Consider the following 16,879-nt stretch of genomic DNA (forward strand, 5'->3'; position numbering starts at 1 on the left):
TACATTAGATACCTGTATTGAAGGTAATTCAGGTAGAAAATACCTGTACACTATCTTATCTATTGTCTGCACAGTTATACAGCAAAATTTGTTTTAAATTGTTATTATAATTCAGGATAAACATAATAATTTTCAAATAGAGATTTCAAAACATTTGTTTAATAACCAAGGTATGTGCTAATAATCTTCGCCAAAGTTTCGTTTACTGGGCACCCCCCCCCCCCCCCCCATCGTCGCATAGCATGTAAGGCATAGTGTATTAGTTTCCTTTGGGTTTTATTTCTTAAATTATTTTATGGAACAGTATAACTATAATACTGTAGAAGTTCAACAATGAATGAGTTGATTTTTTAGTTAGAATAGGCCCAGACTGATGCAATGCACATGTGCCGATGTTCGGAGGCCGCCATTGTTGTTGTCATGCACAGGTGTCGTGAATTAGCCTCAATTCACTGCTAATTAACCTTATTCCTGTCATAAACTTCAAAGGAAGTGGATTGATCATGTTTATGACCACTTGGGGATAATTTCAAACACACGGAATCATCTAGAATATCTTTAACCAATCTCTGTCATACTCGTCCAACGCCGCCATTTTTTTAAACTTCACAGGTGTGTGTATCACGTGATATCTGTCAAACCATTGCTTAACCTGACTGTGTATAATCGTCTGTGTAAGGTGGATACTATTAGGTGTTATTTGCCACTAAATTTTGAATCAGACAAGTAAAATAAACACAGAATATTGAGGCTTTATATAGACGCGTCATAAGTCGTCATTAGGGAAATGACCAACGCGTCATATCGTGGCATTAGGGGGTAAAGGGTAAAATGCTTCAGGGGGAATAGAGTTAAAGGCCAAAAGTTTGAGGCTATTATTTTTGTGTTGTAGATGCCAGGAACTGTTGTTCAGGTGAGCAATGTGGCCCATGGGCCTCTTGTTTACTTGAAGGTTTATCTGTAGCTTTGTTACTCACAGAAAGTCTTTACAGGTGTGCATTGGCTGCTATCACAGGCAACCACAGTCTAAGTATTTATGTGACTGGAAATGACAGAAAGAAGTTTAAACAGGTTTGTTGTTAATTTTCTCTATTGAATAGGGAAACCAAAAAAAAAACAATAAGAACATTAATAAAAACCCCATGTACCGCTATTTTTTGAATACTTCAACAATATCTGTATATAGCTGAGTAGTTGATTGTTGACAACCCTGAATGTTATTTTAATTAACGTTGTACTAAAAGTTTGGCCATAAAAAGGATTTGATGTGGTCAAAATCTTGATCAAACTAAGTTTTCTTTACTGGTGGCACTATATAATCAAATTGTTGCCAAAAATATATCTATTTTATGCAGTTTTGTTTTATTTTTTATGCAGAATTTGATTTTAAATGCTAAAGAATCTAATATTTTTCTAGATTTTTAGTAATATTTTTCATTTTTAATTGTTTGATTGATAATTTAACAATACTGATTGAATGCCTTATAGATTATAGAGAAATTTGCATTTAAGGTGGCTCTATACACCCACAGTTTATTCCAATTTTCAATAGAAGACCACAAAACATAAACTTATCAAATATTAAAATGACGATAGGTATACTATAGGTATTTTTAAAGAATTTTTTAATGTTTTTTCGTGTTTTTGTAAAATATTTTTTAAAAAGACAGCTATCAACAAATTGAGAGAAATTATTATGTCATATGATGGATATTTCCTTCGGACACATAAAAAAAAATATAACACTTCAAAACATTCAAAAATGTTATTATCGCAAATTTTTTTAGTATTTCCCCAAAACATATTTTTTCATATTTTCTTACTCTGTTGACAAATCATCTGAAAAAGTTGCTTGATGTTATAAGAAAAATGTATTTTGATAAATGTGAAATAAAAAATAGAATGAAAACAATTGCAAATAAACACAAAAAATATTTTAAATTTTATTTGGTATGAAAGTTCCTCATGTAAGGGTTATCGTTCCTAAATCCCAAGGCCCAAACACCTTGGGGACTTTTCATTTCTGAGTTGAAGAAAATTTCCTAAATATAATGTTCGGATGATAAATACATGCATATTTCATTATAGACTTTGCCCTGTATAAGTGAATATATTCGCTTTAGTGCAAAACTAAGTCAAATAAATAAAAGGGGAACATTGACTAGGCTAATAGGATTTATGTATCCCAACCTGAGAGAAATTCAAAGCAACCCTCTCATCCCCGTTAGGTGTCGATATTAATGTGCATTAAAGTATATTATAATTGAAATATTTTCACCTGTTTAGAATTTTCTTTCACGGTATTCAACCCAAAATTACGTTTTAGAAATTTTTGGAAAGTTAAAAAATTTATTGTTCTCAACGGGAATCGAACTCATGACCTACTGGTTTGTAGTGAACCCACTAACCCACTGAGCTACGGTGTAACATATCGATAATGCTAAAGAAAAACTTTAAAAATTTATACTTGATTTTATTGTTTATTTCGATAAATAATACCACACAACGTGAAGGTGTCACATACCACATTACTTGTAAGTAATGAATTTTCCAATTATCAAATTAAATCTATCCATTTAACAATTTTTTCAAAATAGCGGTTCCCATTCAATTCACCTCAGTTTAAATCAGCCAGTACCGGAAATGCATGTTTCCCGATTTACTTTTTTGCGTACTGCGTCATCAAAAAGTGGTGTATAGAGCCACCTTAAGCTTAACGTACGTGTATTGTACTGTATTCTAAAGTTTTATTTGTGTGCATGATTGTATTTATAGGTATTTGATTTGAACTCCATATTGTTTAAAAGATATGAAGACAGAGTGTCGAAGAATATGACCTTCACTGAATTTAAGGATGTAAGCTACAATATGTTTGCAGTAGGTAAGTTGAATGAAAATTTTTGGTCCCAAATCCTCAAATAAATGATTGTAAAACAAGTGCATTTTATTGCATGATATTTTTTAAGAAAACTTATTTCTAATAAATTCTTGTGTGTCTGAACATAATTTATTGAATAGATTAAGAGAATAAAAAAAAAGCTATTTCATGCAACGTGATTTGATTGTCAAGAATTGATACATTAATTTGGAATGAGGTTACAAAAGGGGCTTGATATTAACCATAAATAATATGTGAATAGAAATCAGCAGAGTTTTAAAAATTTTTTTGCAAGATCTACTGTACCTAGTTGTAAAGATATTTTGATTTTGATACTGTAATGCTAATTTGATCAGAGTTAAGGCAACTGTTGCTCAGGTGAGCGATGTGGCCCCTGGGCCTCTTGTTTTATGATGTCTATGTTATGATGTCTATATATATTAATTCTAACAAAAATTAAAACAAAACAAATAGCAGTTTTTTCCTTCTCGATTAAATCCTTTAGACTGAGCACATGCCTGTTACAGTGTTTTACACCATCGCGGTTAACTTGTGGCCCCGCAATCACCGCAAAGACAATATAGCAATGCTGTATTGCGAAAAGGATATTATCTCACATCTTGTGCTTTTTAGAGTGAGCTTTATGAACTGAAAATGTATGGTATTGAATTGGAAGGCCAGCAAAATTAAGCATACTAAATTTGACTATGAATTTCAGTCTTTCTGTCAAAGTTTGAAGTACCGTAAACACTTCTATCAAACATTTATTAGGATTTTTAAATTCTTATTTTTTGTTTAGATGCTGCTTGGTCACCATTGTGTAATTATGAAGATGTCAGTTATTTCCTGATGGCAGTGGCAATGAAAAATGGTGTGATACAGCTTTGTAAGGTCCACATTCCTTTGTGCTCAGAGTAAGTAATTAGTTGGACTGAGGTGATTAACCCATCAAAGTTAAGTACGGTATATTCAAAGGTTGATTTGATCGAAATTAAGGGCTTGTAAATTTTTTGAAAAAATACTTCAGTTGACGCTGTTTTCATACATTTGCGCATGTTTGGAATTCGAAAAAATATACCATGTACATGTATTAGCTGTTGTACATGAATTTTCAGAGAGAATGTCAGTATTGTTAGTGAAGTTCACCCTCTGTGTTCTATTCCCTCATCTGTTTGTTGGAGCCCTGAACCATGTAATGGAAAAGGTAAGTTTGATTCCACTCTGCCAAAGTTAGAAACAAACATTGTGGTCAATTTAGTATTTTTTCTTCAAGGAAGTTCAAACATGATATTTTTGTCCCCCGCCGCAACGCGGTGCGGGGACATAGTAATGCCGGGCGTCCGTCCGTGCGTCCATGCGTCCGTGTGTCCATGCGTCCGTGCGTCTGTGCGTCCGTGTGTCCGTGCGTCCGTGTGTCCGTCCGTCACACTTTTTTGTAAGCGCTCTCATGCCTACAAATTTTGACCGATTTTCATTAAATTTATACCAAATGTTTATACCACTAATACTTTGGTCAAGTTCGAAAATCAGCATTGGTTGATACTTTTTGTTGGAGTTACATGTATAGGACTTTGATCACAATAATGACTCTGTTTTATCCAAAAATTGACCTTGTAAGCGCTCTCATACCTACAAATTTTGACGGATTTTCATTAAATTTATACCAAATGTTTATACTACTATTACCTTGGTCAAGTTCAAAAATCAGCATTGGTCGATACTTTTTGTTGGAGTTATGGGACTTTGACCACAATAACGACTCCGTTTTATAAAAAAAATTGACCTTGTAAGCGCCCTCATGCCTACTAATTTTGACGGATTTTCATTAAATTTATACCAAATGTTTATACTACTATTACCTTGGTCAAGTTCGAAAATCAGCATTGGTTGATACTTTTTGTTGGAGTTATGGAACTTTGTGACGGATTTATCACACTTTTTTGTAAGCGCTCTCATGCCTACAAATTTTGACGGATTTTCATTAAATTTATACCAAATGTTTATACCACTATTATCTTGGTCAAGTTCGAAAATTAGCATTGGTCGATACTTTTTGTTGGAGTTATGGGACTTTGTGACCTTGTAAGCGCTCTCATGCCTACAAATTTTGACGGTTTTTAATTAAATTTATTCCAAATGTTTATACCGCTAATACTTTGGTCAAGTTCTTTTAGATTGTAGTATTTTGGATATATTTGCGACAGGGAAAATAGAAAAAAAAATGGGTGGTGGGGGTAAAAAAATGTTCCTCCTAACCTCCCCACACATTTAATTCTGGAACAGCCCTGAATGTTTGAAAATATTCCAATATACAGTATACTAGTATACTGCTTGACCGGCGGGGGACCCTGGAATTCTATTCTTGTTTTAATGTGTTTTGTATGTGTACCATAACGATAGACAACTTGACACCAATCTGTAGACATCTTTCACCACTGTTCTGTTACTACAGGATACATTGCGGTCGGCTATCAGACCGGCCAGGTGATGAATCTGATAGTGGACTATAGAAGAATGGCTGTAGACTCGGTCGCTGGGCTCCATGACGAGCAAGATCTCATCCAAGTGGGAAGTAGCGCCTGGAAAGTTATGTCAAAGGTAACCTTCAACATGAAGTAGGGGTAACCATTGCTGGTGACCTAGCTAACAATTTATTGATAAGAGTTACACACATATTATTTTTATAATTGGTCTAATTTTCAGGTATATTTAAAAAACATTATTGATATTACAATATCGAAAATGTGTATTTCACTTTTTAGGTGAGTGAAACAACAAATTTGAATTAATACAATTCCTGTTTTATAGCAAGGAGAAACCGAAATGTAGGAAGTTTTTTTTTCTTGCAGGGGATGATGCTTCTCTTGGTAACCAAAGAAATTCATGTACTTTCCTTTCTGATAGACAGTAAAACGGCAGCAGTGTTGAAAAAAAATTTACATATAGGGCAGCACAACTTCTCTGTTACAGGTAGTTATACTGGACTTGAACTCTGTATATGTAGAACAATATACAAATTATTGAAAATATATTTATATCGATAAAAAACGCAAACAAAATATCCCCAACTTTTTGTGTCTAGATAATAAGAGTCCATTCAAAATGTCACATCACGTCACAGATTTTCAATAAGGAAATATATACAGTGAATGTAAATATTTCTAAATACATGTACAATACCGATCAGACCCAATCTTACAGAAAGTAAACCCCAAGGCGTACTTACTTACTTACTTAGTCCTCTTCTTGCCTAGAGCGCATAAGGCCTCCACCGAGGATCTCCTTTTCTGCCTGTCTGCTGACATCTGCTGTACCATGCCCCAAGTCCATCCCTGATCTTTCATCTCCTTTTCTACTGACTTCGGCCATGTCTCCTTTGGTCGCCCTCTCTTTCTTTTTCCTGGTGGAGTCCATCTTAAGGCTACCCTTGGTATTTCTGATGTTTCCTTTCTCAGGACATGGCACGGTGTACTCTTAGGGTTTATTCTGAGTTTACTTTGGGTTAACCAGAGCAGACCCAGAGTAAACCCAGGGCAAACACAGAGAGTAAACCCCGATCAGAAGTATACCCCTGAAACTAGAAGCTACATGTGTATTTGGAATATACAAGGGGCAGAGATTACAGGCAGTAAGATGGTGAGACAAAAGGTGGGTCTGCTTCTCACTTCAGTGCGTATAGTGGACCCCAAAAGCAAACCCTGAGTAAACCCAAAGCAAATTCAGAGTGGACCCAAAGTATACCCCGAGTGGACGCAAATTTTCAAAAAGTAGACCCAGAGTAAACCCAAAGTAGACCCCAAAAGTAAACCCGGGGTTGGGGTCTACTCTGGTGTTAGGTTGGGTCTGATTGGTACTGTATATTCTTTATATGAACCTACAGAATAGTAAAAATGTTCATTTTTGTTTGAACTTTTAAATGATATCACATTGATTACCATATTTATATACTTATCGGTTTCCTGTTAATAATTCTAAACGATTTGCGTTTCTTATTTTTCAAACATAAATATAAACTTTTATTAAACAGCAAACCGTTTGAGAATTTAAGCCCTTCAGGCTTTACAGGATTTTCTCACATGACTAACCAAGTTTATATCCCAGTGAACTTTTAAAATGCTGTTTATTTCTTGAATAAACACATTATTCAGAACTTGATTTCTTTTAAGATGAGTGGATGTTACCATGTATTGAGTATTCTGTAATACAGATTTCTTATTGTCCTTCCCCCTTGTGCAGAAAAAAATTAGTATGGAGGATACACATATTGTCAGAGGTTAATTAAAATGAAATGACATGATTTAAAGCAAACACTTTTTATCTTGTTTTGATATGCATATAGGGCTGATATCCATTGGAGATTTATTTGTGATGTCATCAGAAGATGGACAATTACAAACCCTGCAAGCTACATTCAGTGAAAATGGTCAGATATTACTGCAAGTCTGTGCTTATTTATTCTTTCAAAATCTGAAGAGGTTTTAAAAAGGATAAAGTGATACAGTTTTATATTGCTTAAGTTGGTATGCTACACCAAAACTTTATTTTTTTCATGCATAAAATCTAACTATATTAGTATGCTTTATACACATTTTATTATTTGTCATTATCCCTATTTTTTTAGACGGACATGTTGAAATAGGATTTTCACCATTAAGTACAGACTTTCATGAAGTAAGAAAAATCTTTGGCATAAGCTGCTCACCAAATGGAACATACGTTATTGTAGCAACTTGGTAATTTCAATTTGATTTCTTTTGTAAAATTTGTATTGTTTATGTACTCAATGCATATAATAAATTTAGAATAGCTTCATTTGAATGTATTACAGTTTAACAGTGATATTCAGCTCGATTGCTGATAAGAATTTTGTTTTGCAGGCCCTTAAAAAAGTTTGACTGGAAGTTTATGAAGAGACGCCCTATGCATGTAAGTCAAGCTTGTAACTGTGACTAGGCTGTTGGTTTTTGCTCACCTGAGCCGAGTGCTTTTAAAATGAGCTTTTCTGATCACCTTTTGTTTTGCGTCCATTTGTCTGTCTTTCCATCTGTAAACTTTTTACATTTCTGACTTCATCAGAACCACTGGGCCAATTTTTTATTTATGCCCCTGCAAATGAAGTTTAGGGGGGTATATTGGTTTCACCCTGTTTGTTTGTCTGTAGACACAACTTTGTCCCCCCTATAAAATTTTTTACTATTGCATGAAACAGTCTGAAAATTTGTGCATATGTTGATCACCATCTGAAGATTTGCACCTGCAAGTTTTTAAGATCAGACAAGATTTTATGATTTTATGACAGTTTTCATTTCACAACAAAATGTCTACTCTGCGACTTCTATGCAAACAAGTTTTTATTGCAGAAAAACTCATGAAATATACAGTATTGTGCTCCAGAAAAAAAATTACAGGCATATAGCACACGCATGGTGACTCACCCGACTTCATATATTTTACTCATAATAAAACTAAAACAGTCTATCTAATAATACACAAGTACACATCGGGGCCATCTTTTATTTATTTGAATTTGTTGCATCAGCTGGAAGTTTCACTTGAAACTCAGCGGTAAAATTATTTTGCAATCCTCTCTGTTTCCCGCATATAGAAATCAAAATGCAAACTTTATTCATCATTATGATTAGTGTCATAATTGTAGAGTAATCATATCAAATCTCAAAGGACCTTAAGGTCTCTCGTGGCATCCAGGACTGTTAAGATTTCTTAATACGCACGTACACAAATCAGGGTCTTATGTTGTAATGTTCGGATCAGATCGAGGACACATCGGAAATTATATATGAGCAATTTTATCAGAACGTATTTTATCATACCTAAACAGGCAATGAGACCTACTTGGACCTTACTGTTTCAAATCTCAATAAATTGCATAAGGACGTATCGACTCGCATTACCTCATACATAATTCATATACAGAATTCGAAGTTCCACGATTAGTGTTGATTTGTTAATTGTAGTGTTAGTTATCACACAACAGTGGTAACCTAGAATAGAAAATGAGAAACACTTCTCTAGATATTGTGATTCAATTTCTTATTGAATTTTTGTACTGTTTTGATCCAATAAGATTTTTTCCAAATAGAAATATTATGATTTAAGGATGGAAATGAAGAGTATATATATATATAACCTTATTCTAGTTTACTACTGTATAAAAATCGAGACACCATCCATCCAGATATTCAGTATTTAAGTATTTTCAATAAAAATACCTTACGCAGCGCTACTTGTTCTCTTGCTTTGACAAACAGTGCTACCCAAAACTGTACACTTCGATTCCAACACTTTATAGTTGCTGTTTTGCAGATCACATATATCAGAGCTCATTACTTGGATTTTGATTTTTGGTAATTATGAAAAAAATAACACTTTTATCAGACATGCATGAATCATGGGCAGTCCAGCACATTTTGCCAACTCTGTTGTTTTGGAGATCCATTGTATATGTCAGAGATGTGCTTATTATTTGGATTTTAATTATGCCCCCCTTCGAAGTAGGGAGGGCATATTGCTTTGCTGCTGTCTGTCGGTCGGTCCACCAACAGTTTCCGTTCATTTTCTTTGCAAAGGATAAACATATTGAAATGAAATTTGGTATACAGGTTTATCATGATAATATCTAGGTCAAGTTCGATATTGGGTACGATCGAGCAATTTTCGACATAGTTATGCCCCTTGGACTTAGAAAAATTTGAGTTATTTGCAGTTTCTGCTCATTTTTTCTCAGAGGATGAACCTATTGAAATGAAATTTGGTATACAGCTTTATCATGAAAATATCTAGGTCAACTTTGATATTGGGTATGATCGAGCAATTTTCGACAGAGTTATGCCCCTTGGACTTAGAAAAATTTGAGTTATTTGCAGTTTCTGCTCATTTTTTTCTCAGAGGATGAACATATTGAAATTAAATTTGGTATACAGGTTAATCATGATAATATCTAGGTCAACTTTGATATTGGGTATGATCGAGCAATTTTCGACAGAGTTATGGCCCTTGGACTTAGAAAAATTTGAGTTATTTGCAGTTTTTGCTAATTTTCTTTGCATAGGATAAACATATTGAAATGAAATTTGGTTTACAGCTTTATCATGATAATATCTAGGTCCAGTTCGATATTGGGTACGATCGAGCAATTTTCGACAAAGTTATGGCCCTTGGACTTAGAAAAATTTGAGTTATTTGCAGTTTCTGCTCATTTTCTTCGCAGAGGGTGCACATATAAATATGAAATTTGGTATGCAGGTTTATCATGATAATATCTAGGTCAAGTTTGATTTTGGGTATGATAGAGCAATTTTCGACAAAGTTATGGCCCTTGGACTTAGAAAAATTTGAGTTATTTGCAGTTTACGTTCATTTTCTTTGTGGATGTTTCCAAGGGAGGGGGGCATAAGTGTTTCACAAACATCTCTTGTTTTTAATAATTTATGAGAAAAAAAATCAACCTGTTTAACTTTTGAAGTTTTTGTTTTGGAAAAATTTTGCATATAAAGTACCCCATTTCTCTGGATAGGTAATGTTCAGGGTTGACAAAATGGATACTGTTACTTTAAAAAAATGGTTTGTTGTCACATTGACAGCTTTTTTCCTTGTTTTTTTTTAACGAAGTTTAGGGGGGTATATTGAATTCATCCTGTCCATCTGTCTGTCTGTAGATGCAACTTTGTCCCCTCTATAGAATTTTTTACTACTGCATGGAACAGTCTGAAAATTTTTACATATATTGATCACCATCTGAAGATGTGCACCTGCAATTTTTTTTTAAAGATCAGACAAGATTTAATGATTTTATGACAGTTTTCATTTTCCTTATTAACTGGGTTTTCCAACGGAAAAATCCGGTTATTAAAATGGTGAAAATGGTGGGCGGGCGGCTGCCAAAAGGGTACCCTCATTGTACGGATAACTTCTCCTACAGTTTTCAAGATAAGAAGTTGTTCTTTTGCAGATCAATTGCACATATATCAGAGGTGTGCATATCACTAGGAGTTTGATATCCGATAATTTATGAAAAAAATACCAGCTTTTGAACTTAGTCATTTTTTGGCAAAATATTGCATATAGGGTACTCCATTTCACTGGATACTGGTTGACATGGATTATGGATACAGTTCACATAAAAGAAAACCCGGTTTGCTGTCACATTGACAGCTTTTCAGTTGTTCTATATATTGTACACTGATGTTGAAAAGTAAGGGAGGTGATCCTTACAGATTTTATTAGGCTGTTTAAAATTAATTCTACGTTTAACGTCACATGAAAATTTAAATCTTTCGAGGGAGGGAGGAAAAAAATAAACAAACAAAAATTTCAAACAAATTTGTATTTATTGAAAGTCACCCACTCAGTTACCAATACATCAACACTGTTATATGATACATATGGTAGGATTCAGTCCATGTTATTTCTTGCATTTTCCAAGCAAATACTTTTGTGTTATTTGGGTGCATGTCCTTTCTGTGAGTACATCATGTATACTGGACGAGAAGTGGAGTGACTTAATTGCAAGCACATCAAGTGGTACATCCAATGGATTTTCATCAACACAAACATTGCAAACCAAAGGAAAACTTTAAATTTCCTTTTAATGGAAAAAGTTGCTCAACACAATTGACTCGCAAATTATCTGCAGTCAAAATAATGACATTATTTCATATATTTTGATAATGACACATTTTAAACTTAACATATCAGAGCTGTGTTGTAAGATTCACTGTACCTACTTCTAAGAACTCAAAACAAGGTTGTTTACATAAGTCTATTCCAATTCTTCTTTCGTTTTATTATTCCGTATTAATATTAAAAATGTTTTTAAAAATGTAGATACATTTTAAATATAAGGGATTAGCAGTCATTATCATGTAAGAACTCAAATAAGTAAATTATGCTGACTTAATGCATAATATTAGGGCTCAATCATATTTCTTCTTTGCCTTTCACTTAAAGATATTACACCTATAACTATCATATTTAACATCAAATATTGTTTGTTTGAACACTTAAATCTCAGTATGATTTTATCGCAAATCTTACACGGGTGTATTCGCTGCGAGTGATAAACTGATGCGTTGAGTGACGACACTATCAAGATTGCGAGTTCCAGTTATATAAACAAGCATTTTCATTGGCCGTTTTAGTACCCGCCCACCCATACCCGCTGACGTGGTATTTGTGTCGTTTCTGCAATAATTGTTTAAACAATTGTCAAAAACACGCTGTTAAGACAGGTTCAATCCCCAATTCATTTTTAAATATAATACATACTTCATCGAAAAATTCAAATCCTTTTAGCTGTTAAATGCATCAATTTAAGATGAGGCTATATTTATTTTGTTGTAGCTTATTCCAAAGAATTCACAACAGATACTGACAATAAATATTACATAGCCTATATTGCATTTTGTTGAACTTTGACTGATTAATATGACACACTTAGAACTACAAGTGTGCATGTGTTTTCAAACATACCAAAAAATTGAATTTTACGGCATGTAAACGTGTTCAATTTTGGACTGATCTGTGATCAACGTTATTTTGTAACTCGCTTAGTCTGTATAAACATTCATTTTATTATATGTTCTTTGATATTAATCACACAATATTTACTTCTGATGTTGACACTGACACGCTAATCGACCTCGGAATGTATAATTCACGTGCAGATCGAGTCGCCATTTTACAGTTTTCAATGAATATAAACAAACCACACTTCTTCATTTTGCGGAGCTGTTGATGGTGTTTCAAAGATTTCAATACATATTTATTGTAAATAAAACAGTGAAGACATATGCTGTAAAACGTCTAATGGATTTCACGGCGTGTCAACCCGAATTTTCCCGTGGATCTACATTTTGCAACAAGTTTTTTATGAGGAAAAACAGTTAAACGCATGCGATTTTCAATATATACAGTATATGGTACATTATCAACGGTAACGTAAACTTTATTTGTTCACTAAACAGTTTCTGGCGATTTTTTTTCACAATGAACTGAATGACATTATTCGATAAGCGAAGTACAATCTTATTCTGTGACTGATAATCTATATGTGCCGATCCCTGCTTTTAGGGAACTTTTTCTTTTTCTTTTCATTAATATTTTACACATGTACGTGAACATCTCCCCGTTTGTTATCAAATAACTCTGTATCTAAATTTTTAACTTGCTAGTACAACTTTATGAGATGTTTTCTTTCTCTGACATATCTTTCCACGTGTTAGCATCATGTTCTCAACATGCATTTGATAAATGGGCGGGTCTATATAAATGCACCAATCAGAATCTTTATTTCAAATCACAATTGAAATACACACCAATTAGAAAGTGTCATCACTCAACGCAATGCTACATCGGTCGTAGCGAATACTTTCATGTAAGATTTGCGATAAAGGGTTCATTCACCTTTGAAATTGAACAAAAAATAAATATTAACAAATTCATTACATCGTAAAGTTAAAATTGAAGTAACTGGGGAAAGGTACAATTTTTAAGTGTTTTGAGAAGTTGCTTAATCCTTTCCCATCTTAATAAATGCAAAAATCTTAACTTCAACGTACACATTTTGTTTTTGTTTTTTATGAAGATGGGTAGTAATTTCAGTTGTTGTGGACTACTTCAAAAAATGTATACAACAAACCTAGGTTTTGGGCAAAAGTTGGTTCAGCATGGTTCAGGCTCTGTAACTTGACAACCGACATCATTCAATCTTGAAATAAGAATTTTACTGTCAACTTCGATCATGTGTTGATCCATTATTGTTTATTTTTAAAAAAAATTTCTTTGACAGTGGCGTATACACTCATTTTCTTCGTATAATGAATAATGAATACCTCGATGCTGTTTCTGTGCATGTTTTTCTCTCATTTAGGATGTAAAATTAAGTTGCTAAATGAAAACCCAAACCAGAACGACTTTTACAAATCCGGGTTTGTTTGCTTTTTCAAAACGACAATTTCGCCGAAACCTACGCGCGCGGGTTACTTTAAACGTAGAATTAATTTGTTAAACATTGGGAACTGTTTATCTTTGATTAAAATAAATAAAACGATAAACAAATAAGCTGGAAAAAGATTTTTTACTGGTTTATTGAACCCATGTAAACAAAAACAGGGCACAAGCCTTGTTTATATGACAAAGAATTGTGAGCCCTGTATCTTGCTTATAACTCTACGAATGACTCTTAAATTTTATTTGATCATTAGAAATGCATTGTAAATAATAAAAACATAAAAATGGAATTTGACCAAAATTAGCCTTGCGGGGGTATTAGTCCCATTAGGACAGTTCTACTTTCTATTAGAAAAATAAAAAGCTTTGAGCAAAAATGATGCTGTGATACAATAGGAAACAAAACTTCCTGTGCATTTTGTTTTGAAACCAGTTACAGTTATCATACTAAGGATTTCTGTAGGCCTTCATATATAGATTTCTAGTTGATTTGCAGGTAACGCAGTTGTTTAATAATAACAATTTTGTTATACCCGCACTTTGTAAAGAAAGTTCGGGTATATTGTTTGAAGTTGATTTAGATTCTAGCTGTGTCTTGGAGTCTAACATTTGTACTAATGTAAAAACATTATCCATGGAATAAATTTTTACAGATTTACACGCTCCCTCTGAAACCAGATGCTGAATCAAGAAAAAGTGCTGAAAAACTCCTATTGGATGAAACTGGTATAATCATCAGTATATTCATTTTTTAGAATAGTGATACAACAGGTTGATATTCTTGAATAATACCATATGATTATACTCCCAAATAATATTTTGTTTCTCAGACAACCATGCATCAGGTCAGATGATGCTCTGTTGATTCCTTATATGCAAACTTTAATGTTTATGCTTTTATAAAAGGAAGGAATGGTAGATGGATCTCTACTGGTACTGTAAAGCAACTATTTTTTGCGACTTCTTTATTTTGTGATTTACCAAAGGAAAACTGGATTGCGGCGATAAATTTTCATGATTTAAATGTAGATTTTCTGAAAAATATAACAGCAAAGATATTTGAGGACTGGTTTGCAGTGAGAAATATTCATGACAACAAGGCTTTCACGAACCTCGCACAAAATTCTCGCACAAAATTCTCTCACACGAATAAAAGTTGGTTTGCAGTATGTATGTAATATAAGTTCTTCTCATTTATTCAGTGCCAATGAAACATATCCCAGATGTTCTGGAGTATTTTCGACAGTGCTTGTGGTCAGGAGTCAATATTATCCCCTCCCTAACCAACTTTGTGACACAGACACACAAATGGTTCTCTATGAATGTCAAACTGCTGAGAGTATTAAGGTAATGTGTACTAGTTAGATTAAGCTAGTATATATATAGTCGCCTCCTTAATGAGAATCTTTGTATAAACTGCATACTCAATATAAATATATATAAACTGCATTTTGAAAAAAAAAAAAGCTTGTGTGTGTCTATGCTTTTCCAGAAGTTAAATATAAACCCATGATTTTACAGGTATTTCATCTTGACAATTCAGTTGCACATCCCAGAAACAACAGATGAAGGAATAAATGAAGCTGCCCTGGCCAAAGGCACTGTTTCTGAATTGTCTGTCATTATTATGCTGAAGTATTTGGAAAAAGTGTTTGATACTCTGTTGAGGTCTCAACAGCAGAAGTTTACTCAGACAGGTGAGATCATTTGGACATGGAGACTGTGTAACGTGTAGAACTAGTGATACATGTACATTATACACTCTGTGCAATATACATATTTGTTCACTGTTTTAGTGTTATGATGTAACAGCTTTTAATTAGGGACTTGCTCTGCGGGTACCCTATTGTAATCAGTCTGTCTGTCCATCGGAGATTGCTTGTCCCGAGCATATCTTCTCTCCCCAAGGCCCATTCTGGCTCAAACTTCACCCACAGAGTGCCTTTCGGAAAATGGTTTGCAGTGACATTGAAACATGTTTTTAAGTCTAAAATTTAGGTCATAGCTGAATAATATATAAAATCATTGTCTGGGGCATATATTCTCTCCCCTTGTTCTTATATGGTTCATACTTCACTCACAGAGTGTCTATTGTCAAAGGGTGTGCAGTGGGTAGGGTGGGGCCACAATGGGGGGTGAAATTTTACATGGGATATATAGAGTAAATCTTTAAAAATCTTCTCCTTAGAAGCCAGGAAAGCTGAAATTTGTGTGGAAGCATCCTCAGGTAGGGTAGATTTAAGTTTGTTCAAATCATGATCCAAGGGGGGTAGGTGGGGCCACAATGGGGGGGGGGGGTGGTCAAACTTTTACACAGTAACTAGATGATATCCTGCGCAAGCACAGAAATAACGTTTTACATATTAATTGATTTGTATGTTGATACAGATTTTTTTTTTTCATTTTCTTATATGCTGTGTCCAAATTTTTTCTTAATTTTATTTTCTCCATTTTTTAAAATTGGAATTTAAAAACAAATGGATGGATATTAAAAGGATATAACACTAACTTACATTTTATTCTTTCATAATTTATTCATATAGATGTAGAGTATGAAAATGTAATGTAATCTTAAAAAGCACATGCACTTATAAAAATCTATTTGTCAAGAAACACTAACTTTAGTAGAAGCAACCTAACATTTTGACATTGCTGATTTTTTAAAATTGTTTAGACTTTGGCGCCTGGATGATTCTTTGGGCCCCACAAGGGGTTTAGAGTTTGATGTAGGTTTATATCCCATATGTAAACAATTGTTTAGGATTGTTTTGAGATGACTATAAAATCATCCTGTTAGAAAAGGGACTTATATCACAAACATACGAATACCCAGGGGAAAAAATGGATTTTATTTATACATGATCTACATGTATTATACTTCATTGTCCAGATATTTTGTATAATGATTCCATTATGATTAAGCTGATTTTATTATACCTATCATTCCTCATGTGAGCAATGTGGCCCATGGGCCTCTTGTTTTTACTTATCGTTTACAGTTTGATCTCACTTTTAGCAACTGAAAACTGCATG

At 33.7% G+C, this 16,879-nt stretch overlaps 1 protein-coding gene across 1 annotated transcript in view; it reads left to right on the top strand.

Moving 5' to 3' along the window:
* Positions 1-16,879, top strand: part of LOC128192480 (general transcription factor 3C polypeptide 4-like) — a 36,668-nt gene that overhangs the window by 13,229 nt on the left and 6,560 nt on the right. Inside the window, exons 4-15 of the mRNA XM_052865187.1 lie at positions 993-1,071; positions 2,776-2,881; positions 3,678-3,792; positions 3,994-4,082; positions 5,331-5,476; positions 5,728-5,848; positions 7,218-7,301; positions 7,500-7,611; positions 7,756-7,804; positions 14,500-14,572; positions 15,049-15,193; positions 15,368-15,543. Coding sequence (XP_052721147.1) covers positions 993-1,071; positions 2,776-2,881; positions 3,678-3,792; positions 3,994-4,082; positions 5,331-5,476; positions 5,728-5,848; positions 7,218-7,301; positions 7,500-7,611; positions 7,756-7,804; positions 14,500-14,572; positions 15,049-15,193; positions 15,368-15,543 — 1,295 coding nt within the window. The remainder of the gene's footprint in view (positions 1-992; positions 1,072-2,775; positions 2,882-3,677; positions 3,793-3,993; positions 4,083-5,330; positions 5,477-5,727; positions 5,849-7,217; positions 7,302-7,499; positions 7,612-7,755; positions 7,805-14,499; positions 14,573-15,048; positions 15,194-15,367; positions 15,544-16,879) is intronic.

This window comes from Crassostrea angulata, chromosome 7, assembly GCF_025612915.1.
Source record: "Crassostrea angulata isolate pt1a10 chromosome 7, ASM2561291v2, whole genome shotgun sequence".
Taxonomy (NCBI): Eukaryota; Metazoa; Mollusca; class Bivalvia; order Ostreida; family Ostreidae; genus Magallana; species Magallana angulata.